This window comes from Symphodus melops, assembly GCF_947650265.1.
Source record: "Symphodus melops genome assembly, chromosome: 13".
Lineage (NCBI taxonomy): Eukaryota > Metazoa > Chordata > Actinopteri > Labriformes > Labridae > Symphodus > Symphodus melops.
The window spans coordinates 21,313,871-21,340,160 of NC_136703.1; the positions used below are offsets into that span (position 1 = coordinate 21,313,871).

A 26,290-nucleotide genomic window follows, 5' to 3' on the forward strand; every position below is an offset into this window, starting at 1 on the left:
GGGAAAGGAGTGTTGAAAAACTTGCTCCAAGCAAACTCTGCCAAGAAAGAAACAGAGTAACCTATATTTCACTTTTGTTGTTTGTGTCGTTGGTGTTTTGGTTTTAGGGATGACATCATGTTTGAAATGTAAAAAAAACACCTGCCATTGTGTTCTCTGTGATCTAAGCATACGACTAAGAGGATGTAGCCCGTTTGTGAAAAAGACTGCCTCCCCACTCCTGGTTCCCTGGGAGACTGGCATGGTCAGCAGCCCCCCTCCCCCCCTTTTTTTCCTCCCTCTTCCCCCCTCATCCTCTTGCCGCCCCCCACCCCTCTTATTTGTGAAGGAGGCGTGTGAGCGAGGGAGAGGCAGGGCACGTTAGCTGAGCTGAGGCTGCGGGAGTGGAACTCAGACAAGCAGGCAAAGCATACAAACACACACATTCACACACACATGCACATACACATGCTCAGTCAGCGTAAGTGACACAAGTGCTGGCTCCATTCAGCTCTGAGTTGACTGACTCACTGCTATCCATTAGCCGGCATGCCGCAGAGAAAGAGGAGTTTCACTTTTGGAGCCTATGGAGGGTGAGAATTAATATCTTTATTATTAGCTGAATAACTAAACATCTTAAGAGCATTCTCCTGTGTGTGAGTGTGTGCGAGTGTTATCTGTTTGTGTCTCTGTTTGATGACAGTGCAGATTCTGTGTCTGTATTTTGCCTGCATGTTTGTGCCATTTGCACAGGAATGTTGTCACTTTCATGAGGGAAGCTTCTGTTTTCAAACTCATGTTGTCATTTTTTAGGCTTTGTATCATGGAGTGAACCATATAATGCTGTTATTGCTGCTTAATGTCAAAGGTACTGATCAGAAATGGTGACGTATCAGATTTTGGAGCAAAAACATCTAGTGACAGAACCAACCAAGTTTAAATAGCCAAGCCTATTGGTAGCCCACTTCAGACTTGAAGTCCACTGATCTGTGGACACAAAGAGCTTTTAATGGTCAAGAGTAAACAGGTGCTACAATGCAACTAAATGCCTGACTGCCTTAATCAAGGTTAAGTTGTATGTCTTTGTGTGTATGAGTAATAGATAGATGCAAGCTAGCCTGGAAATGTGCCACCAGCTAAGTAATAGTACAGACAGTGTTTACAGTATATCAGTGCTGTGTAGTGATTTTGGCATTGTGACCACTGCCTTAATCGCTGTCAATAAGTGTGGGCTCTTGGCCAGGTAGAGACAAAAACACTGTGCAGTCAGGGAAGCAAGAGACCTGGGTAACACATTGTTTCCTAATAATCTTATTAAAAGTTTCCTTAAAATAATGATATAGAGTTATGAGGAACTAATAATGCAAAAATAGGGAAAGCGTTGAATTGACAAACAGCCTACTTGTCTTTAGCTGGCTGAGTGTGACCAGCCTGCAGAAAGTTATCTTGCCTGACTTGTGATGAGTGTTTCAGTGCTGAGATTGCAAGCTTTGCCAGCTTTGCAACCCATTACAGCTGCTAACTTGAAACAAACTGCACGTACAACAGTAAGTAGCCCATTACATTGGATGGAATGATGCATAAGTAAGATATTTACCAGGATGCACAACACAAAGTGCAGATTTATGCCAATCCATAGGTGTTTTTTAATCTTACATGATAAAGAGAGATTGTTTTTTTTCCAGCTTCCCTGAACTTTCGTGTAGAAACATCCAGATTCTTGCCCGTACTAGACTTAATCATTTCAGTTAAAGTCTTTACTTTAACTGAAATGATTAAATTGTTGGATTTTACTGGTATATCAAAATGTTTTGGAACCCCAGGATAAACCTGACTATGCCGTCAAATTACCCTTAGCCAACTAAGACCCCCAGTTATTGCTGTTCTCATTATTCATTCTAGTTGCTTGTGATCCATTGGAAGTCTTGTGATCAATTCACAGCAGGCCAGTTGAATAATGAATGTAAATATGTGACACTTGTTGCTGAACCAGCACATTTTTAGACATGTTTTAAGAATATGTTTTCCATTGAAAATTGTGTAATTATTAAATAGATATGAATGTATTTCTTTCCTTAACTTACTTCCTATCCTTTTATGAGTCTCAGCTGATATCTGGGAAACTAGGAAAAACAAGAATGCATTGAAGTATGAACAGAGCTAAATGAACAAATAGGCCACTTTGGACAGATCACCCGTTGTTTATCATCATGTACAGGATAAGTGAAAGGCTCATATCAGCACATGCTGTCCTATCTGTTTCCTGTTTAACAGTTGCCTTGGATGTTATTACACTTGGCATTTTGATAGGTCAGTCTTATCGCTATCATCAGCAAGTGATCTATAATACACTCTGCGCCCTGTATTCCCATTGGCCTTTAGTGAAGACAATGCATCCCCTCTAATCTCTTTGATGATCGCTCTGTCTTTAACACAGCATGCTCTGTAATTTGGACATCAAATATATGAAGCTGCCACTTACAGTTATTCGAGTCGGTTTGAGTGAGGTTTTGTTTCACTTTGGGTTTTTTTCTTGTGATACTTTTCTTGGCATTTAATGCAGAAGTGTGTCCATTAGATTTCAACACTTTCACTTTCATATCCTTTAATTGACACGTCTGTATATGTTTGCTTTATTTTCTGTTTGTGTTGTCACTCTAGTTCGCATATGCACAGTTCTAGTTCATCTAAATGTTCGTTTAGTAACATCAGTGGTATGCTACGTGGATTATAAAGCTTTATGTTGAATTTATATTGGAACAATCCACGTCACCCTGGTCCAAAGACAACCAACTAATAGTCGAAACTCTCCTTCTCAGCTGATTTTAAAAAAAATGAATGCAACAAGTAAACAAGCCTGCAGATTCTTTGGGGATTAGGTGTGAGGTGTTTCCCATTGTTAAACAGAGCACTCGATTCATAATAACATTGTGTGAATGTGTTCAAGTAAGCCAGATTGTTGCACCAACAAACAAGCAGCTGCTGTCTCATTTTCCTGAATTTGAGGTTACACTTTGATGTTTATTTTTACACCTGCAGTGCTACTTATTTTTAAAAATGAGGGGCTTCTATTTCTGTTTGATTAATTAATTAATTTTTAAATAGTGAAGTATCTCTGTAACTAAAAAGCGTTGAATATCGAACCACAGAATACAGGAAGGAAAGACAGAGGAGGGCTTTTGTTTGACAACAACGAATGTTTGCATGACAAAAGATGATTACATGGCGAGCCAGGGCTACTTGAGAACAGGAGGCCATTCAAGTACCTTTCCAAGGGCATAGGCAAAACAAACAGGAGATGTAAGGCAACCAGAGGGCTCTTCATGGCCTACTCAGTCAGTCCACCTTGCATATTTACTTTGACATTCACATTCACATTCATATTCGCAATGGCAAGCTGTTCATGGGCAAGAATGGGGGCGGGAAGGCATTAGGTGAGCTGCAGTTAATTATAAGATGCTCATGGGAATACACTTTGTTTACTTATTTAGTTCTGTTAGGAATAAAAACAGAAGGGATTTTTTGACAGGGAGATACTTTGGAAATCTTTCAGGGCCCACAATTATCCAGATTGGTCTGTGTGAAATAAACAGTATGTTCTAAAGCTTAACCGAGTAAGGAAAATTGCAAAATGACACCAACATAAGACCACAATCTGTTTGACTGTGGCACAATAGATATGGATATGGATCGTATGAACCCCTGCAGTGACAGAGTATATCCACTGAGCTTGGAACTAAATCCTTTCAGTGTGCATATTTATACACTAGGTACGAGGATTCTGTCCAACTAGAAATAAGCGTCACCTGATATTTTTCATCTAGCCAGGGTCTGCATCTTTAGTCATCTATCTTGATGTTCACTGGGCACAAGGTATTATCAGACATGCAGGTAAAGCCCCAAGGTTATCAGATATGTCAACCTTTTGACATCTGTCTCAAGTTTGACATTTTTGTTGTTGGTATTTTGGAGCTAGAAATAATAATTGTTCACGGCGAGACATGCTCAGGTGAAGTAGTTTTGCCCATGATCAATCCGCCAGTGGAGGTAGTAACAGAGGCGTAACGGGGGAGACAGGGGCAATGTGTAAGATCAGAGCTGGTAGGGTGGAACTAAACTGTGTGAGTGTATGTGAAGTTTGCGCTGTTTTATTTCACATCATGTTTCCGAGGTGTAATGACAGTGGAACTTTGTGACTTTTGAAAGGAGTGTGGTGCAGGGAATGAAATCCATGCTGTTTAGACAATTAACTTTAAAAAACGACGCAAAAATAATCCCTCCTGGTTCTCAAAAGAATGCCAGTTTTAAGGCAATTCTGCATTAGTTACATTTTTTAAAAACAATAAAAAACTTGGTCCATTGATTGTATAACGATTAAGAAGTTCAACATATTTAAAAAATGATGACCCAGTTATTCACTGTGATGTTTACATGGCTAGTTTGAAGGCATGCCCCAATAGTTACATCTTTACTTGTAAAACTGTCAATATAATGTCAGCATTTAGTTATGTGCATGCTGAAATTTAGTATGACACATCCTCACAGTAAGAAATAATACTTCTCATGTTTTTGGACCAGTCATGTGTTTCAATTGTTGTGTAGATGTGAACAGTTCTCGCTGTCAGTCAGCATACCAGTATGGTGCCAGTGTGTGTATGTGCTTTTACTCACACTGTTTCCTACTGTACTGTAACTAAATGAGCACATTCAACCACTTTACATTTATGTCTCAGTCAATGGCCTCATTCAGTGCATGCTGTTGTATACAGACCTTGTCACGTTTGGTATTGTTTGACAGTGTTTCTTATTTCTACCCCTGAGTGTTATACTGTATATAAAGATGGCCCAGCATTGCTCAGGGCCTGGGCTCTCTCTGTATTTCTATTCTATCAGTAGGCTATATAGTATCCATTTCCTATCCTGTAGCACTGTGAAAGGCGAGCTGCAGAGTCAGACACTAGAATCTGCGTTGATTGTGTTTATGTGTTATTGTAGAAAAGACCTCTTTCAGAATGAACTGTATTCATCCAGGCATTAGATGTTTTGATGTTGCTGAACAAATGTTGCCTGTTGGATGGCTCAAACCTCAAACCATGATTGAAATATCTCAACAAGCATATGACTCATTGTCATGACACTTTATGCTTATTTGTGTTGCATCAAGGATAATATCTAATATCCTTTTAGTTTAGGTAAAGTCAATAATTGTTCCTTTTAGTCCAAAATCTTGACATTTGGAGGATGGCATTTCTTGCAGTTTTTTTCTTTTTTCAAGAAATGTATGCGCCCCTTTCTTTGAATATAATTACTTTTGTGGCCCTTTCAATTCTCCAAACAGCACCATCGTCAGATCTGTAATGCAATTTGTCCAAAAAGTTATCTTATGTCATTCAAATGCATCAATTGTGCTGTAACTGTTAATTAACAAATGTTCGCATGCTAACAGGCTTAACTACTGTAAGAAAAACAAGTGCCTGGTAAATATTATACACAAAAATGACCTCAAATTCTTGTTTTAAACATGCTAGGCAAGCTTACATTAGCATTTAGCTTAGAGGCTAATGTTCCTCCATGTAGGTTATCCTTAAACTGCTGCTACTTCATCCCCACTTCAAATGCACAATATTCAGGGCTATACTGCTAAAGTAATGCTATTTTTGCACGTTTAAAGCTGTGATGAAACACGTTTTCAAATCCTATTCTTAACTTGGCAGATCCTATAGACGAAGTGACCTTTTTATATGGTTTTAGTTGCAGAATATTCATCCAAAAACGGTCTGTCTGTAAAGGAAACAAGTCAGCATGTAATCATGCTGGGTGGGTGTAACTTTGACTGAACCAAAATGTAATTTAGCAGCAGGGAAGATGAAAGATTCCTGTGAAAACTGGGACCATGTTCTTAGCATTAGTTTGAAAACACCAGTTCAAGTGTTTTAATATTCAGACTCAGCAGTTACTTTAAAATTTTCTTCATATCAACCTTCTTTATCCAAATTCATGTTAAAGTAAAGGTTACATTTACAGCATCTTTTCATTCTGTCACTGTGATAAGAAACATCTGCTGAAAGACCACGTTGAACTTTGTGTGATTGTTCAGGTAGTGCCAGAAGAAGGTACAATCTGGAATATCTCTATTCGAGTGCTTCTTATTTCCCATGTTTAGCACTCCTGGAGCATGTTACTGCAGAAGATTGGGGGCTGAGCAACTTGTTTGCTTTAAGCTGGATTCCTGGTGACCTAGTTGCCTTGAGCAGTGTTGCTGACTCGATCACAGAGGAAAACTTTTAAAAATTGAGCGTGCAGGAAATTAGAAATTAGGAGCTGCACTTAGAGTCAGATTAAGTTGAACTATCCTTGCTGCTGGCACTGTGACAGGTTTGTAGGACCCGCCTTGAGCCTCCTTATCCCTCGATGATGTTTGTTTCCATGGAGACCAGCTTGCGGCTGATTCCTTACTTTGCGAATAAAAGAGACTTTAAAGAAAGAAAATTTATTAGTATGTGGCTACCACTTCCTGAGTGGTAATTTCTCTCTGTACCATGCTGTGTTCCTAAATCCACTGCTTCATATGTTGTTTGAAACCTAAAGAAGCTAAGCTACAAACTCATTTGATGTCACTGAAATTTGAATGTGCAAATACGACTCATAGCCCACAAATACATTAGCACAGGCAAATTTGCTAGAGCTTACTTTTGTCCTCTCCAGCATTGTTCCTCTCAGAAACAGACCGAACATTCGTTGCTTTCCTGCTACTTCTTTCTTGCACCATCAAGGTATGCTTTGCTTTCTGATGTCTTTAAGAGACGAGCTATGTTTCTTCCTTCGTGTTAAAACTGATAATTGAATTATTTGGGTGTAAGAGATTATTTTAACTGACTTAATAAGGAGTGATAAAAACTCATTGATTGGCATACTACAACATATCTGTGCCAAATCTCAAGTGACAGACACAAGTGCTTCAAAAAGGTTTCATACAAAGTGACTGAAAGCTATTTCCTTTCTAGTTTCTACAGTATATTTATACTTTATTTGCCATTGCTTAAAATAACCTTAGTCTCTGTATAAGGTAGTTTGTAATGTCTGACATCTTGCTATAAGCTAGAGAAGGATCAGTAGCTTATGCTGTCAGATAAGTAGACAAAGCTGAATGAAGGTGTTTTAGCACCTTCATTCAGCAAAAATGCAAATTCCTTTCATAACCTTAACAAATCTTTGACATATGTATCCCTTATCTTTTTTATTATGTTAAGCAGAGGTCTCAGCTCTTTGGTGTTACGATCTACTCTGTATTGATATATTTCATTGCAAATTTCCTGTATTGGTTTTGGTGTTCCAGTTTGCAGCTTTTATCCAATGCTCTCGACACACCCTGGTTGATTTCATTTTGTGGGAATTCCATGAAACCTGAGAATGGGTGAGCAGCGCAGTATGAGGTTTAGAAAATGTTTTTCTTGGTGATTCAGTACAAATGAAAACAGCTTTTTCCTCCTCAAACTCTGCTTTGCAAGAATAGGGCGGACAGGCCATAAGTATTTTGGCTCTGTCCCAAAGACCAGTATGCATTCCTCTTAAGATGAAGCTCAGATTTATCTGCATACTGTTCTGTCACGCTGGGTGAAATCAACACTGGTGGTAGATGTGAGATAGAAATCCATCTCAGGGACATTTTTTGTCACATGGAGGCCTGGGGTTGAAAATGATGAGTGATCGTCTGCACCAAGGGGAATCAGGCGACATCCTACTGTAACAACACAAGTGTGTTGATTTGTGACTCCACAGAAGAGTGAACAAACAGACCCCCCCAGGGCCTGTTTCCTCTAACTAACACACTTTTCTGGGAATGAGGAAGCTTAAAGCTTTCATTTATCTTTTAAGAATCCCTCATAGCAAAAGTAGAAGTGCAAAGCTTTTGACATAGTTTCCTTTTACATTACCTCATTAAGAATGAAACTTAGAGGACTTTCTTTTGTACGAGTGAAAGCAGGAAGTCCTTCTGTAACCTGATTCATGTGATTGTATTTATTATCCGTAACCATTACTAGTATGTTGACTCATGTAATGTAACATCGTGCTTATTACTTAAAAAAATTACTAGAAAGAATTTCATTTTTAGAAAAAATACTAACAAATATTTTTAAAAATAATTTAGGAAAGGATTTCAATGTGATATGCACATGATATTTGGTGAAAAAACTATTTAGAATCTCCAGTCTACCTGCATTTGGTATCTTAAAGGAGCAGTATGTAAGCTATCTACGGAATGAAATCATAAAAAGATCTTTCTATATCATCAGATATTAAGGAACTGACTTCTTTCACAACAATGCTGGAGCAAGTAAATTTACCTTTTAAGTTTTGATTCCCATGGTATGTTTTTTGTTTTGACACAAGAAGTTAGGCAGTTTTAAGGCACCCCATGAGGACGTTTTGGATGCCCTTCAGTTTGAAACCTGAAACCTGAAAAGCCTCTGCGTTTTTCTAATGAGCTCCACGTCCAGAAATGTGGGAAAACTAGAATAAATATTGGAGATGCTTTTGAAAATGGAGAAATGTTAGAAAGCAGACGGATGCAGAGCTGGCTAAACACTGAAGCTTCAGTGTCAGCAACGAACTGGTGTGCACATCAACTCTGGGGAGGAGAGAGAAAGCAGCTCTCTCAAATGTTTTAAATTTGGACTGCAGTAACAATTTAAACACGACTTGTCAGAGTTACATATTGCTCTTTCAAGGTGATGGTTGGCCTCAAAACTATAAGCGGCACATGAACAGAGAACTTTAGATTCCATTTCTGAATTACCACTGACTGCCCTGGATGATCTCAAAAATGGTGATTTGTCCCAGATGCTGTATCATAGCATATGAATTTCAAGATTTGGTTTATGCATTGTGCCGAGAGGACGGATTCTTACAACTTTGGCGATCAGCATTTTGTCTTACGAGCAGGTTAATGTTTCCAAAGTTTGCATATTCTGTAAAATATTTTAACATCTATTTATAAAAAAATAACAAAATAATTAAAGCAACCATGGTTCTCTGGCTTTTCCTTTAGTGCTACCATGTAGTGAAATGTGTCCAATACTTTGGTTTAGTAACAACTAATGAATATGCTTCAGTTTTTGGTTAAAGCCCAATTAGTAAATCATAGCATGCTAATAATCAAACGAACAATTTAACATCCTTTAACCTTTATCTTGTTAATGTTGTCATGATTAACTTTTTAGCATAATACCACAAACAATGATCTCACTGTACTTTATTACAACTTTACAGAGCAGCTACCTTAACGCTCTCAGTCTTGTTTTTATCCATATTCCTGATAAAACAAGCCTCACTTCTCTTTCCAGAATTGTTTGTTTGATCCTTCGGGTGTTGCTGTGTCATGCAAACTTATCACATGCAGGAGGAGATGAGTAAGAGGTCTGAACTTTGGTGGCTCTGCTGGGAGACACAGAGTGTCTGCAGGCTGTCAAAGCGTCTGCAGCTTCGGCCTGATAAATGAAACAAGACATACATACAGTCATAGGAAATGGTTCCAACAGCAAGGGGAAAAAACACAACATACAATCACCTTACAGCTTCAGGTTATTTGTAGTTCATGTTGCCTTTGCTCTGATTGGTGGTTCATCATTCCGAGAATTTCTGAGGAGGTCAGTTTCCTGCACACGAGGCAGCTGCAGGCATCCTGAGACACATACTAAACATTCCCTTTTCGCTGTGTCACCAGCAGCAGACATCACAGGAGACACGCCTGCCGTCCAGAGTCATTGACACTTCTCAGCGTCAAATATCCACTTTGTTATTGTCAGTGAAGTCAAGTACTGCATCCCAAGAGAAGTTTGGGTGTGATTGTGATATCATGAACATGATTAGGAGAAGAGAAAGGTTTTTATTTTTATTTCACATGTTGGATTGGTTAATGTCCTCCTCAATGAAAGTCCAGTTTTGCATTAATTTCTCCTGCAAACACAGTGCCATCTACAGGCCGAAACTGTACTCTGCACACTGCATCTTCTGACTAATGTTTCCAGAGATTACTGCTTACAATCTGCTCTTCAGAGTGACTTGAGGACATAGGCTATAGTTATAATTGATTGACAGTGACAAACAGTCTGATGTAGTGTATTCAAAGCCCAACAAGATTCATTTTGTCTGAGCAAACACAGGGCGAGTAATCATCCTTTCATCCTGGAAAACGCTTCTTCAACAGATGGCAGGAGTTATTTCAGGGTAACCCGGCCCACTGCTGAGCAGACCTCTCTCAGTTCAGTGGACTGTCTGTAAGTGGGAAGGATGGTTCATTATCTCTCTGCACTTTTCACGCTTAAATTAGACAGAAAATCGAAGGTACATGCGGACCAGAGCAAAGGAACTATTTTTCAGTGTTGCATTTAGTTATATTGAATTGAAGTTTTTTACATCTATACAGTGCATATGCGTGGGGGGTATTATTTAAAAAATTTGCTTTTTCTCTTCATAAAGCAGACTTTATTATTCATGTTTCTATAGACTGAAATGATGACTTGCGTAGCAGCATTTTGCATTTGTTTTTACTTTGAGTTTTAGAGGACATGAAGACCAAACAGAGAACAGCAACACGACATGACCGGAGTTCAAGCAAAAATGATCAAATAAGTATTTTTATAACAGCTACATCTTTTCTTTTCTTTTCAAGGGTGGACAAGACATTCTCAAAGGCCAGGAGCGTGTGGTGAGTTTCTCTTCTGTTTTTATTTCATAAAAGTAGTAATATAAATGACAGCATGTCAACACAATAAAACACATCAGTATGTCATGTTAGTAGAGGAGAATGTTAGATTTAGTGGCATCTCGTGGTGCAGATTGCTGCCATGGATGGCAGATCTCCTCCCCTCTCATTCATTGAAGAGAATCAACAATTATAGTGGGAAAAAAGAAATGCTCTTACTTGTCAGGTTTTGATCTGTCCATTATGGGATGCTGCAGAAACAGTACAACAAACAGTGTGTTACACGGCAAGCTGCATGAAAAGAAGGTGATCTGAACTCTTGTAACTCTTCCCTTTAAATCTTTAACACTGGTCACTTAAAGTACAAACATGGAGGTTTACAGACCTTCAAACTTTGGAGTTGTTTTCAGTGTCACCCACTCTTACCAACCTTGTGAGTTTTAAATGTGTCAACAAGTCTACCGTGTAGAGTGCACAGTAAGTGTGATAAATGAGGCAGTGAGAGGTAGAGCAGGTAGGAAGCAAGGGGACAGCAGATTTTCGTTTCTCTGCAGTGCTGGCAGGGTTGGAACTGCTGCTGTGATCGGCACGTGCAGACAGGCAGGGAGCGAGCATGCAGACCTCATGCCACTGCAGATACACCGCTACATTTCTACACGCTTTAGGTGAGGTGGCATGAGTGTCTGGCCATCTACCCGTCTAACTGCAGCAGAGCAAACAGAGCCTTGCTGCTGCAGCATCATCACTCCTTCCCCCTGGAATACAGACACAAGAGCAGCTCTCTTTACAGCCAGGCCCTGCATTACTCAGCAGTAAGTGAGCTTGTTTGCAGGGACTGCAGTCCATCCAGCGGGATACCAGTGCATCAGACTATAGCAGAAGAATAACTGGAGCTCAGGAAGATAGGCGAGACTCTGGAGCGGAATGAAGATGAAGAGGATGATCTAAAAGAGGATACAAAACAGCAGAGGAAAAAGAAGAAGAAGTGTGGGAGTGAAGGTGATCTGACAGGAAGAGAAAGAAGAGAACAGGAGAGTGGGATGTCAAAACAAACTACTGTTGTAGTCACACTTGGGTTTGTTTCTTCTCAGACTTAAACTCTTTTTCCAAGCAAAGGAGAGAAGTCAACAAACACTTCTTAATGAATTTGGACGACTCTTACCAATGTGTTTATGGAACTTCAATGAAACTACAAAACATCCAGCACGACAGAACTTTTTTTTCACAAAAACAAAACCTGCAACATGAGGATGAATCATCAGTGAGAGTGTCAACACAGATTTCAGCTCCTTTAAGAAAGGATTCTTCACTCTTCTGAGCTCATGGGAAATAACCCCAAGGAAAACCTCAGTAAACTGGAAGAGTCAAAGTCAGAATCTTCCTTCAGGAGCTGTATGTTGGGCAGGATGTGACTAGAAGCTTAAAATCCCCACAGCAGAAGTTTTAAAGCACCATCCAGCAAAATGCCGTGCTCCCCTTTCCGAATTGGAAGACCGAGAAAATGCTGGTGAGTTTTTTTTTTCACCTGCCTGAAAATAGTTTTGATTCAAATATTTTTATTTAAAAAGTGATAGATTGCATTATATATTTAAAAGGAACCAAAGACACTTGACATGTTGTGGAGAACCTCATGACTCCTCTAATGAAAACTAAATAATTCAATCTACTTGTTTTTTGCATGGATTCCTCAAGAACTCCTGAACGGATGAATAAAAGCCTGAGTCTTTTTACTTAAGAATTATTTAAATCAAACAATCAATCAGGCTTTTTTGTATAAAACATTTAATTTACTTCGATTAAATTTAACAAGATTCGCAGATAAATTCATTGCAACAATGCATGCAAGAAAAAAAAAAAACTCAGTGTTTAAACCATTAGAAACAACACAATAGTTTTCACCTGCTAATGTTGGAATAACTCTTAGACTTAATAAAGTTCAAACAGATGAGATATTTAAATTACCCCTCAAACTGGTTTTACCAATAGATAGCTATCTACACTGAAACCTTTTCTAAATCAGGTTGAAGAAATGTTTAATTCTGCTGTAAAAATAGGCTTTTTTAAGAGGACTTTATGTGGACTCTTTGGCTTTTGGAGTCAGCCTCAAGGGGACACTCGAGGAACTGCAGTCATTTGAAATTGGCTTCATTTGTCAACTCATGAGCTTGCTGCTTGATATCAACGCCTTCAGCTGTTCTCAGATCATCAGGCAATCTGTTTCATTTTCTCAGCCCTGCACTTCCAAAAGTTTTTGTCTTTAACTTCAGAACAACGAGAAGACTCATAGAGGACATCTAAGACCTAAGGGGCCTTTAAAATTGCTGTAATGTGTTCTCTGCTTCAAGTGCTGCTGAGCTGCAGAGTTCTGGATCATTGCAGCTGATTTATAACTTTTTTGTTCAGAGACAGAAGACCATTACACCAGTCTCGACTGCTCGATATGAAACACACATTTGTCTCTCTGTGTTGCTCAGAGGATAAAATGATGGAACTTTAGCAATATTTGTGAGATGATTAAAAGCACATTTCCACTGCACATAAGCACTTAACTTCTATTTCTGAGTCAAGGACAACATTTAATATTATTACCTGCTTACTATTGTTAGAAATCCCAGAAAAATCTGTTTTTAGGGCATTTTCTCTTCCTAAGGATCTGGACCTTTAACTAAAATGTCCTACTTTAGCATGCAAACGTTTCCCCATTACAGAGAGATAATGATATCTTCGAACATTGTGAGACACTAAACCTTTTTTTTTTTTTCATGCAGGAAGTTTTCAGTTTATACGCTTCGTCTCTTAGTGGATTAAATGTTAATGACCATCTTCCGTTTGGTCATTGTTGGTCATAGTAAACAAGATGATCCTCGAGCCCTGTGTCCGCACTCTCTGAGGGGAGGCCTGTAATTGGTTGTAATCCTGTCAAGCTAAGCCCCCCTGATGGGAGGAAGTGGGAGAGAAGGGTTAGTGATAATGGCTACATGAGATGTTGTGTAAGAGCCTGTATACATACAGATATCCAGACGCCTCTGTCCTTGGAGCATGATGGATTACTGTGTCTGTCTGTCTGTCCATTGTATAATACCTGGCCGTCCTTTAATCCTGCTGTTTCAGCCATACTTCATATCACCGTCATGCAGGTTTTCTGTTCTGCCTTTACAGTATTTAAAGGGGGCAGGGGAAACTATCAGGAATCAGGGAGAGAGAGAATGGAAAACGACATGAGGGAAAGGAGCCAGGAGTCAGACCTGAACCTGGGCTGCCCGCCTCAAGGGCCACAGCCTCTGTACATGGGGTGTGCCAAATAACCACTAGGCCTGCAGTGCTCCAGCACTGCACTATCCATACACATTCAAGTGTTACTTTTGCTATAGCCTTCCGAAGAATTTGCTCAACAACTTAATCATTTGATTTGCTGAATCTTTTCTATAAAACCATCCAACTCAATGTTTTTCTGTCAAAGTTTCTCTGTCATGCAAACCTTAATTTCTCCCTGTACTGAATCAAGCTTGTTGAAGGGTGTTGTGCCTTCTCTTGGATGCTGCCCTACAGATTCATGTTTATGTTGGTTTTTGGTTTTTCCTTTATTCCCTCAGTGGTTCAGTCTTCAACCTATAATAACCAAAACAAAGTTAATAGTTAATTTGTCCTGAAGGGGGAGCTACGAGGCACTTCTGAATCTGAACAGTCTTTTCTTCATGTGCCATTGAAAGCGTAAAGTGTGCATATCAGATTTTGTTTTGCTGAATAGGAGATTGTGTTCTAAAATGGATTGTTTCATCTCTGCTTCTTTCCAAATCTTCTGAAGTGATTCATCATTCTGTTTTTATGATGCTTTCTATATTCTGGGCCTATTTGTCCAGCTTCTGCCTATAAACACATAAGAGGTGCCGCTGTAAACACTCCTCTGTCTGTGTGCACTGATTTCCCATGAGATGTCACTCTGCATCCTCCTCTGTGTGCGTCTCCTCTGCACATGCGCTCACCGCTGCACTTTGAAGCCCGGGTCGGGTGTCAGTTTGCTTGTGCACGCTCATCTGTGTGTGTCAGGCTGAGCGGACATAGTCGGAGAGCAAACTGTCAAGCCCGATCAGACTGCACCGTCTCTGTGAGTCTCCTGCTGTCTGACCAAATATAGCACCAAAGTGACAAGCTCGCCCCTGGTTCTAACCGTCTTATTAATCCAAATCCTGAAATGTCAGACACCATCCAGCACCAGCACAAGATGTCTTAAAAAATACATAAAGCTCGGATGACAGCAAGCTGGTGAAGGTTGAGATGAGTGTCAGGCAGCTTTCACAGGACACATCCTTTGAATTTATCTGATTCTTGACGCTTTTTTAAAGGCAAACTCCTCTGTCGCCTTTTTGAAAGTTTGGCTTCAGACTCTTACAACTGCAGTTTCGTTGGCAAAGCTTCAGGTATTTATCAGGCAGAAATTGTCCCTGAGCAAATATTTAAGGATTTGTAAATCTCGTAGACTTTAATTTTTCAGTCTAAGCTGAGCTAACAAGCTGCTGGTCGTTCTCTAAGAGAATGATGTATAAAACACAACATAACATGAAGTCTCCAATAAACTATTCCTCAGCCAAAACTGACACATTTCAAAACAAATTAACCCCGTACAGTGAGGCTAATAACTAATCAGACCACTATCATTATTATATCAAGCTGTAAAACAGTAATTTCTGCTGTAAAAACAGGCTTTTTGAATGTGTTGTCCAGCTTCAAGCGGACCCTTGACGGATTTTGCACTTGCACAAATTTTAGCTGGTTGACAATTGGTAGCTATTTAATGGCAATCAGTTAACCATCATAGAATATACAACAGAATGAGATCATATTCATGGTGGTCGCTGTCTGAAGCTGTTTATTTATAAGGCTAGAGAACTTAAGGATCATATGTAACTTCCCTCTTGCTCACTTTAGCAGCATGAAATGCAAACAGACCAACAAATACCCTGATAAACATGCACAGGCTGTCACACAGTGCACTGAGTACAGCTACATATACCTGTTGTTCAACGTTAATACAGAAATTACTCCAGAATTTCACTCACAGACGAAGCTTGTACTTAGGCTTCTTGTGCAGTCTGTCACAGTAAATCACACATCAGGTCATATTTGTCATATTTTTACAGCATGAAAAAGAACCAACAACACAAACATGGCAGAGAGGTTCATTTCAGTGACTGATGTATACTGAGGAGACACATAGCAGACAGCGAGCTTTGTCCACCCCTCAAATGTAATTTGTTTAAGCTTTTAATTGAAACGTTGAAGTTTTTTCTTGTTCAGATGACATGATTAGGGAAACGAGTTATGGAAACAAAACCATGTTTATTTCCAGAGTGTTAACATGTTTAACTCTGCTTTAAAGTTTTGCTTTTTAAACAGATCTTGCTGCGGATTAACTCACTTTTTGAGCCAGCTCCAAGTGGCCACTTGAGGAACTGAGATATGTTTGCACTCTCATGTTGTTTTTCTATCCTAGACTTTGGTGCTTGGTAAAAGCTTGGTCTATTGACATCTGTCATGCTGGGCAACTCCAGTAATCCAGTTTGAGGGAGAAGGCTTTCTATTGCATGCTGTTTTCTGGTTAAGTCTTTCCCACAGGACAAGAGATCCTTGTAAATATGTTCTTTCTGCAGAGTTTTGCAGAGATCACTTTCCATGGTTTTCTTGACTGACAGAAACGATGTACACTTCAGGAATCAAGCTGTATGAAGTCAAATGTCACTGAATACACAAGTTGCCCTTAAAGCAAACACAAAAGAGCTCAAATGATCCCACTGTGACCCTCTGCTGTTGAAAAGGCACATCTGCATGAGTATGATTTCCCCTGGGGGTGGGTTTCCAAATAAATGTGGACAGTCTCATTGTGAGAGAAAAGCTAGCTTGAAATCTGGACCTATTGGTGGGTTGAACATGCTTTATTCAAAAACACCTGCTGTACCTGGCCTTCTAATGCATACTGAACATAGCCAGCTGTCAGGGGACGTGTGGGCTCTAGAGAAGCCATCAAGGAGTCTCCTCACGCAACCGATCATACAGATATTTCATTATTTATAAATCCAGGCATGACGGCTTTCATACAGTCAGTTTGTTATTTTCTATTCTTGGCATGAATACAGGAATATATCAAGAAATGTACTTTTACCTTCAAGCAAAAACAGATAGTCTGCTCTAGTATCTGAGATGTACTATAAGACGTATACAGGATGTTCATATCTGGCTGTTTGTATAACAAAGAGATACAGCTCCCATGGAAACAAAAACCTTCTCAGACTTGTCTGTGTTTTGAATTGATTCCAACGCTTGCTTAAGTTTGATTGTGTAAGAGAGGGAACTTCTACAGCCAGAAGATAAAATCGTGAAACTTTCTTCACACACAGAATAATACACATAAAAAGCTGACACATTCATACAGTTTATTCATGGGGCTTTTTGAGTGGAAATCAGATCCTGTTGTATTGCAAAGATTGCCTTTGAGGCTCAAAGTGCAGCCAGAAACACACACACACACACGCATACAAGACAAGTGACTGGTACAAGCACCACTGACATAAATGGTTTCACACCAGAGACAATCATCTTCCTATTTGTTTGAGTGCTGCAGGTCAGTCTGAGGAGGAATGGGGAGCATGGTCCGGAAAACAGGCCAATTCCAGCCTCTATTTGTGCGGTAATTCATTCCCTGTGTGCTCCTCACATCTCTGATGATAGGCCAGGGACCAGGTGTTATTTCTTTTGAAAAGAGTTCACAATATCAGAGCTCCTCAGTGTCATTACAGTAATGTGGGATGACGTAGTGGAAACAGGATCACTGAGCAGCACTGCTGGCTGTGTTGATGTCTGACCTCTGAAATTCATTTTGTATACACACAGCTCACTTGGAAGTGTAAGTTGTGTTTGGGGATCATCTGTGACTATAAATTAATTGAGGTCAAACCTCTGGTTCACTGAATAGATACTGATAAGGATTTGAAGTATTGGGGTCATAGTACTCAAAGATAATGAGACTATCTGTTAGGATGAATTCTTATCTAGTATCAAGACTATTTGAAGCCATACACCTAATCCACCGCTTTGATTGAATCTGAAATATCTACTCTATATATTCCTGTTTCCATGACAATGGTTACAGACCAAAAACACGTGTTGAATTTGTGATCCCTTGGACTTTTACTCAGGCCCAACTTTTAGGTTTATGTTCTTAATCCTTCTGAGAATATTTGTATATTTCTGTGAAAAAGGCACGATCATTCATGAGGGTAATCACCCACATCTTCTCTAGCCAAGCAATTTTACAACTCTGCTCAATCCTTACTTTCATTTTACACAATTGTTGATTTAATTTGAAACAGATTTATATCCAAATCCCCGGGAAACTGTCATCCCAGCATGCCCTGCTTCTTTTTGCGCAGAGTGCCAACAATAAAACTTTACTTTTATTTGGAAACAAGCAAACTTTCAACGCTCCTGATATTGTAACTACCAAACATCAACAAGTTAGCATCACTACACTTAATAGCATTAGCACCATGAATACAGCCTCATAACTCAATTAAACAAACTCTTAATATAATAATGTGAAAACAATGGTTACTTTTCCAATGCATCAACAAATGTCATTTATTTAATTAAGTTCAGAAAAAACAAAACAAGGTTAAATAATTATAGCTGGTATATTATTACAATAATTATTACAATACAGAACTTATAATCATTTCAACCTCGTGGGGATGTTTAACTCAGTAGAGGAATATTATGCATTTGGATGCATTTTATGGCCCATATGTTGCAGCCCTGTTAAGGCATTGATTGAGTCTCAGTGGATTTAGATTGACTTCTGCGGAGTCCATAGAGGGTATGTAAAGTTTCTGCAGTTTGTGCTGCTACTTTGCCTTGCAAACATTCCGAGTGCCTGTTTAACACTTTAACGTCCTCTTGTTTACTGATGACAGGAGGCAGATTTCAACAAATGTACAAGCAGCAAGAGGACAACCTTTAGACTCCCTTGGTCTTCATTCACTGAACATTGACTGTAATTTAAAAGATTATATAACATTATCCAGTAGAATAAACGTTGTGTTATCATGCCTACATTACTACATGAAATGCATACGCTTGTCAGCAAACTATTGTGTTACTGTTGTGTCACTGTTTGCTGCTCCCCTCCTGAGACCATCCACCACTAACTGATTCTCAACATGTGGGAGACACTCAATAGTTTTGCATTTAGAACCATCATTCATATTTCACAGCAACAATCATCTTCCCCGCTGCAAACCTCTGACATTTTCCTGTGCCTCTAATTAGAGTCGTAAACAGTTGGTCACAACTTTGGACCCCCGTTGGAAACAGTCACACATTATATAGATTACTCATCATAGAGATTACTTTCTGATCCGCTTGCTGGGATTAATTTTGTCAACAAAGCTCCAGTTTAAATCAGAGAGAACCTTACTCTTATTGGTATCAATTTAAATTGATTTTGGAAGCATGGAAAACACTGAGCCCAGATGCTGACTCTGGTTTGTAAAATGATATGCTCCAGCTTGTTTAAACCACACAGTTAGCTCTTTTAAAAAAACAATTATTGTCTCACATCTTGGTTGAGGAATAGCACCCAAAATCTGAAAGTGAGAGAGGCGAAGAAGAAGAAGAAGGTTGCGGTGTGGGGAAATTTCAGAACAGCAGCAAGTCTCTGGGGATAAGCGGTTGACGGGGGCAGGCGGGGGGAGTGACCACAGGCCATTTCACCGGGATAATGGGATGGGAATCCCTGGCAGCGGGGCCCGGTCGGAAGGGATTTACTCTGTGATTCTGCAGAGGACACAGGAACTGGCAGGATAATATTATTTTTAAACCAACCATCTTCTTTCACAGGAGATAAAAATAAACCTCCTGATGGCTCACGATTTTTCTTCTCCACTTCAGCTGTTATTCAATATTTTGTCAGCATTCAGAAGTATTGAGGTCCAAGACAGACAGTGTGTCGTAATTTCATTAAGTTTTTATTTGAATGGAATCAGCTGCAATAATCTGTAGAAAAACAGCTCAACACAGGAAATCTGTCTGCTCTGATCTGATGTGTTTTTATCCATAAGTGATATTGACAAAAGCTCTCCCAACTGCTTTTTTTTCAAACCCACACTGAGCTCTTCCCAAAAAAAAGAACAACTGCAGTCTTTGCTCAAGGGTTTAAAAGAGAGATAGAGACATTAATGTCCCCTTACAGCGGAGCGCCTCCACAAATTACTGCTAATCTGGTCAAATCGAAGTTAGGTCCAGTCATATAATAGAGGGGTTTTTTAAGCAGTCGGCTTTGGACAGTGAGAGGATTATTTGTTTTGTTTATCATAAAACACAGCTCTTAATGGAGAACAGTATGATGACTGTACTTTAATCCCTTGTTATCTCTTCATGTCTGACACATACAACACACACACACACACACACACACACACACACACTTTATGGTTATACACCGAGGAGCTGTACAAGAGAAGAACAGACGAGATGACACTTTTCCTGCTGTTATTTAGCAGGGATTTAAGCAGGAAAAAGCTCTGCTGGCGACATTAGTCACAGGTCTGCTGGGAGCTACAGCTTTGAAGCTTAGAGAAGGAACACGCATGTTCACTGGAGATTCAATAAGTGTCATTCCACTAATTAAAAACCTTTCTGCACATGCTTTTTTATCAGACACAATGAAAGTACAGTATTCGATTTCTCTGAAAGACGGTTATGTATGAACCCTTCTCTTTCACTGTTTCCATTTCTGCCTCTTAATAGTTTGTGCATGGCTGTAAAGATCTATAGCTCCAGAAACTACAATATGTAGTGTTTTAGTTCAGAGTGCCTCCCCCTGTATTTCTTCATATATTCCTTTGCCCCTTCCTCTCTCGCCCTTTGTATAGTTCCTCTGTGAGAGAGATGGGCATCATTTGTTTTGGCTTAATCTCTGTTTCAAACCCGGCCTACCAAGTAGCTATCAACGTTATTAATCAACCACAAAATATTGATCTAGCCATGACTTCTTCTATAAGTTAATTTTGAGAATCAAGAACATGATACAAACGTTTTTATAATAATCATTAATATTAATATTTATTTTAAACACAGTTATATTAGCCTGAAGTAAAACTCACTGGGCTTTGACTGTCGTTCTCCTATAAGCTCGTCTGTTATTTTACATGTTAGGTAATTAGGATAGTGAAACAACAACTTTAAATTCCTCTTAGTGTTTCTAATGTTGATGTGTTACGGTTCATTTTTACCTTCTTTGAATCCTCTCTGGTATCCTGGCAAGTTCAACAGTCAATTTACAGATTTGTTACTAAGGAATGAGTACAGTACAGAAAGGTTTCCCATCACTTAAGTTTAAATCAGACTTCACAACACATTGTTAAAACTTTCCACCTCCTGCTGGTTCTGATTTGAACCTGAACTGAACATGGAGCGTATGAACTACCCACGAGACCACCCCGAACGGACCCATTTTTAAAATCTATACAAACGTTCACTATTTGGACTTCATGTTGGACAACTTGTTTAAGTCATATCGTGAACATGAATGTGGATGTGGGTGTTTTTTTATTCACGTGTGGCTGATGTGGTTACCACAGCAACAGCCCGAGCTGGCTTGTGAGGCAGTGTAGGGATTAAAAAACACCCCCGTTACCCAAATCAGGCCTATCGCTCTCTAAGCGGCAGACTTCAGTCATCCCCCGAGGTGGATGATAGGGGGAGGGTCTCCTGCTTTGAAGGGGGATAAGGGAAGGGATGTTGGTGGTCGGTTGAAGGGGGGGTTGGTGCTTGCTTTAGAGTTCTCTGTTTTCGGACAAGTGCTATTTGTGTGTGTGTGTGTGTGTGTATGTGTGTATGTGTGTGTGTGTGTGAGAGAGAGCTTGAGAGCAGACAAAGAGGGTGGAGATAGAGGAATTGAAGAGTGCATCTGTGTGTGTGCAAGACTGAGTGGGAGGAGAGACAGAGAGAGAGAGAGAAAGAGGGAGGAGAATTAGAGGCAGAGAGGATGCTCGCTGGGAGTGTGCGACAGTGTAAAGAGCTGAGAGTGAGGCCAGCAGGTGAATGAGTGATGGAGAGCAGCGAGTAAAGCTAGAGAGAGAGGAGAGTCAATGAGGAAGGACAGACAGAGAGGAGATAACTGAAAAAGAAGGGAGGGAGAGAGAGAGTCTTTAAAGCAGAGGAGAAGTGTAGACAGTGAGTGAGTCATCTGCCTGCTCTGTTGCTGGTCACTGTCCGGACTTTCCTGTCGAGCGTCCAGCTGCCTCTGTCAGAGTAAGTTTGCCTCACGGCTCCACGCAGGACACCAGGGCTCCCGAGCGATATCCCGTTGTTCTTCTTCATGCAGATGATTTGTGTGGTGCGTCGTCAACCAGCTGGGGTGTGTTATGTAATTTGTTGTGGTGTTGGGATGAAGCTGTGGCTTAGTGCTGCAAACTGATCTGCAGGAGGGCTTACGTGTTCACGCTGATCAGAGCAGGCAGGTGTGTGTGTAAACAACAGTATGTACAGGAGCATGTGCTGTACAGCAGGACGAGTTTGTAGTGAACACAGGAGGATAATTCTGGTGTCAGTTTCACACTGCTGTAGTACAAAGAAGTTTTCAATGGTGCCATTGCTATGTATGATTTGCACAGTTTGCACAATATACTATAGAAAGGAGGATTATTACACACATTCACCTATTTTACAGCTTTACAACCTGAAATTCAAACATTTTAATTCACGCTTTTTCCTGTTGAGATTTTTCCAAGAATCAAACATTATTTGCCAACATAGTTACCTGGAGGCAATTTGTTTCACCTGATCTTTCCTAGAAATGTGTTATTTTATATTTCATATTGTAATGATGAACTTTTCACAGCAGAGCTTTTATTGAATGATTTGTGAATACATTCAAAACCACTTAAAATCCACCTTCTTCACCTTTTTGATTGAAGAGTTTTTCTCTGTTCGTCTGTTACATGCATCCCCGATGATATCTCAGTTGTAACATAAAAAGGTAGCAAAGGCTCAAGCGGGTTAACTCTGCACGGCTCTGTATGCAACATCTATCTCTAAACGAGCTGTTACTTTCTGTTCGATCTGTGAGTCTGGGTTTATCCTGCGTCCATCTATTGACCATCACTTCTAATTAAGAGTTCAGGGCAGCTGATCCTTGGTCGTATCCCGGTCTCCCATGGGAGATCCGCTGCTGCTGCTGGGTCTCCTTGCCTCGTTTGTTTTTATGGAGCCCGCTGAAAAAAATGTTCTCGTTTTGATTTGGAGCTTCTTTGATTGAAGATTCACCCTCCTGTTGTGAAAGCATAGGCAGCGCTGTATGCTAATGAAACACACTTTTCTTCACCTACATTTGGGTGAGCGTACAGTCATTGAATGTGCAAACAGATCCTATCTCAGTCAGCAGCTGTTTGTCTCATCACACACAGTCATGCATTCACTTAAATGATTGATTTCTCTTCCTGCATTGTGAAACACACTATCTACTCTTACATGATTTGTTTTTAGAGTTCAATCAATTTGTCTCTTTCAATTATTGAATGCATTAGATAACGATATCCTGCATGTGAATCTCTTACATACAAAGAATAATATGTGTCTTCTGTCATCACAGGCAGCTCGAGACAATTTTCACTTTACATCGTCACCACTTCATGTTCATTTCAGATCCACTTGCACACCGATCGATCTCCCTGTGTGTTTGAAATGTATTGAATAATTCAAACAAATTGAAAGCCTGCCGCACAGACAGTGTCCATAGGGCAGGGCGAGGGGGGGGGGGGGGGGGGGGGGGGGGGGATCGATCAGTGATCCGGTGGGGGGGACTGAGCCATCCAGAGAGAGATATCGAGGTTAGAGCAAAGGATGCGTGGCAGTGGTATTACTCACTTTGGCGTTAGTGATGTGCTGCTCTCCTGAGTATGAGAAGAGAGAAAATGTATTTGAATAATTGTGAAACTACAGTGTGGGTATGGATGTCCCTGGAGTTGTGATCAGAGGCTTATGTATGCACCTAAAGAGAGAAAAAGAACGTGCACAGAGGATTTGATTTAAAATCTTTGAGGAGTCTCTTTTTTTTTTTTTACAAAGAAAATGACAGATTGAGTAGCAAGGGGACCTGGCTTGTCTTTCCAAGACAGTTCTAAAATATATTTACTTTTCACATTAAAGTAAATATATTTTGGTGATTTAAGTCTTTGCATTGGGGCTGCATGGTGGTGCAGTGTTTAGCGCTGTTGCCTCACAGCAAGGAGATTTGATAGTTCATGAATCCCTGTTGGACAAAGCCTCTCTGTGTGGAGTCCATAGACCAGTCCAAAGACATGCCTGAAAGGTGCATTTGGTGACTATAGATTGCCCGTAAATGTGTGACTAGTTGTCTGTCTTCTCCTTTATGTCAGGCCTGACTCACAAACAGTCCAGAGTGTACCCTGCCTCCCACCAAACGACTGCTTGTGATTTGTATTACACTTTCTAGATCAGTTACACAAAAAACTAACAGCCCTAAACACTCACAATAATAACCATTTTCTCTCTTGGCCAAAGGCCATCTCACTGCATCAGCAGCGTTTCCTGAGGCGTGTGGTCCTCTTTCTTGATCTCAAACGGAGTGACCTTTTCTAACTGAATGTTCTCTGGCATCTGTCCAATTGTAGGAAACAAGATGGGAGTGACCCCCGGATTTCTGCAGCATTAGAGCCCCAGCTGTTCCAGCCAAAACTCCCATACAGCAGCTCACCATTCCACAAGGTAGGAGGAGAATGAGGAGGAGAGGAGGGGGCTGCACTTTGGCCCCTGACCTTATCTGATGGACCTCATTGTGACCTTTGTGTGTGATCTTTGTTTGGTGTCACTGCTAATCTTGTCCCTACACCTGCTTCATTTCAGTTTCGTTCAGCCTCTCTCACACGTGGGTTTTACAGTAGTCCCTGAGTTATTCCTTCTGGTGTTACTTTTGGTTTGTTTTAATTCTTGTCTCCCTTTGTGTGACTTTAGTAGTTACTGTGCACGATGCTTTGTGTCTGGGAGGATTATATTTGGCTCATTCAATCACTTCAAATCTATTTTTAGCAAGACATTTTCAGCATGATGCCGACAATTTCTCAATCCAAGCCTTACAACTCGATTCAATCACAGGAAACAAAAGACAGGCTGTCTGAGCAGTCAGCATTTTTTAAATAGAAAGCCACACATCTCCGCCCCCAATCATCATTAGGAATACCGTGTTGGAAAGATGTTAATGTTTAACCACTTTTTATGCGAGGTTCACTGTTGTCCTTATTTTCATGCTGTCTCATACTGTGTGTCAGCCAGTTCTATTTCAGTGAGACTTAAATCAAAACAAATCAGTGGTCGATTCCCTTATTTTCTTTTTAAAGAGAGAAAGCTAAAATGTGCTGATTTGAGCTCTTTTAAAGGTTTGTTTTCAATAGATTATATTTTCTGTAATATACTTCATTACAACAGGGTTTCTTTTAGGTCACTGATAACGTTTTTAATATCTTTTCAATCAGCCTTGCTTGATCTATCACGAGGGAAATCTTCACAAAAATATAAAACTGCAACAATTATAGATGCCGAACATTAAAAAGCAAGAAAGGAAAGAATCAGTTCAATAAATCAGTCCACTTGTGTTTCTTTGAGAATCGTTACGCCTATTTTCTGAGCCACTTATCATAAAGGAGCGAATAGAGGTATGAAAGCTGAGATATTTCAGGAACTTACAGCCTGAATTCAGCAGAGCTCATGGAGATATAGTGTGGATACAATCTCACACGTCAGATTGGTTTCATAAGGTCTCTCACACTTTGGCGGAGGCTTACTCAGAGAGCAGAGGGAGCGCAAAGAGAAAGAGATTATGGGAGAATTTGCAGATTGGGTTGTTAAGTCGTCACTTCCGATCCCTGCAGCACAAACCATCTGTAGATGCTTCAGACTTACTGGTTACAGTAAGTCAAACATGATTTGGAAATTGTGACACTTCTGTGTGTGTGCAGGTTGTCATGGATGCAGCGGAGGAGAGTTTTCCACATATGGCTTATGATATTTTCCCTTTTTCCTTTCTATTTTGGTGGAGAAACAGCTGAAGACGTGTAACATTTGAGTCTGGTAAATGTCAGAGGGAAACACTGACTTCTAGAATAAAGGGTGTCAGCAGCAGTGAAAGTGCAGTCATATTTCACATTTGATCTGTGACCCTATTTTTATTCAACTCTCTTTGGATAATACACATTGAGGGGCAGTATGGTAATGTGTTGAACTCCAGTATGATAAGGGCTTAGTAGGGCAACACTCAGAGGAGTGTATTGCTTTAATCAGAGCCCTGCGAAAACCAGGTCAATCTGCAATTAACCCCGGCAGGTCTTATGGTCACTGCCTAATTCAAACCACAGCTCTGCCCTGTCATATCCACAATGTAGCATATTTGTGAGAGAGGACTGGCACGCATATTTGAGAGTTTGCAACAGTGACAAAAGAATCTTATTAAAAATAAGACATTTCAGAGGCCATGGTGACCCTTTGATATAGTGTGTGTACCCACATGTGTAACTGGCACATGCTTAAGTGCTGCCTTAG

General features: G+C 40.0%; 1 protein-coding gene across 12 annotated transcripts in view; it reads left to right on the top strand.

Moving 5' to 3' along the window:
- Window positions 1-26,290, top strand: part of rap1gapa (RAP1 GTPase activating protein a) — a 59,127-nt gene that overhangs the window by 11,811 nt on the left and 21,026 nt on the right. For 6 of the 12 annotated variants that reach the window (XM_079359385.1, XM_079359381.1, XM_079359390.1 and 3 more), the window contains 2 exons: window positions 10,652-10,687; window positions 24,370-24,463. Coding sequence is in view for 10 of the 12 variants with exons in the window: in XM_079359381.1 (XP_079215507.1) it covers window positions 10,652-10,687; window positions 24,370-24,463 (130 nt within the window). In the remaining 2 variants the exon portion in view is untranslated. Of the gene's footprint in view, window positions 1-393; window positions 573-10,651; window positions 10,688-11,260; window positions 12,192-21,674; window positions 21,989-24,369; window positions 24,464-26,290 lie in introns of those variants that run through there. The other 6 variants (XM_079359393.1, XM_079359388.1, XM_079359386.1 and 3 more) reach the window with 5 other exon arrangements.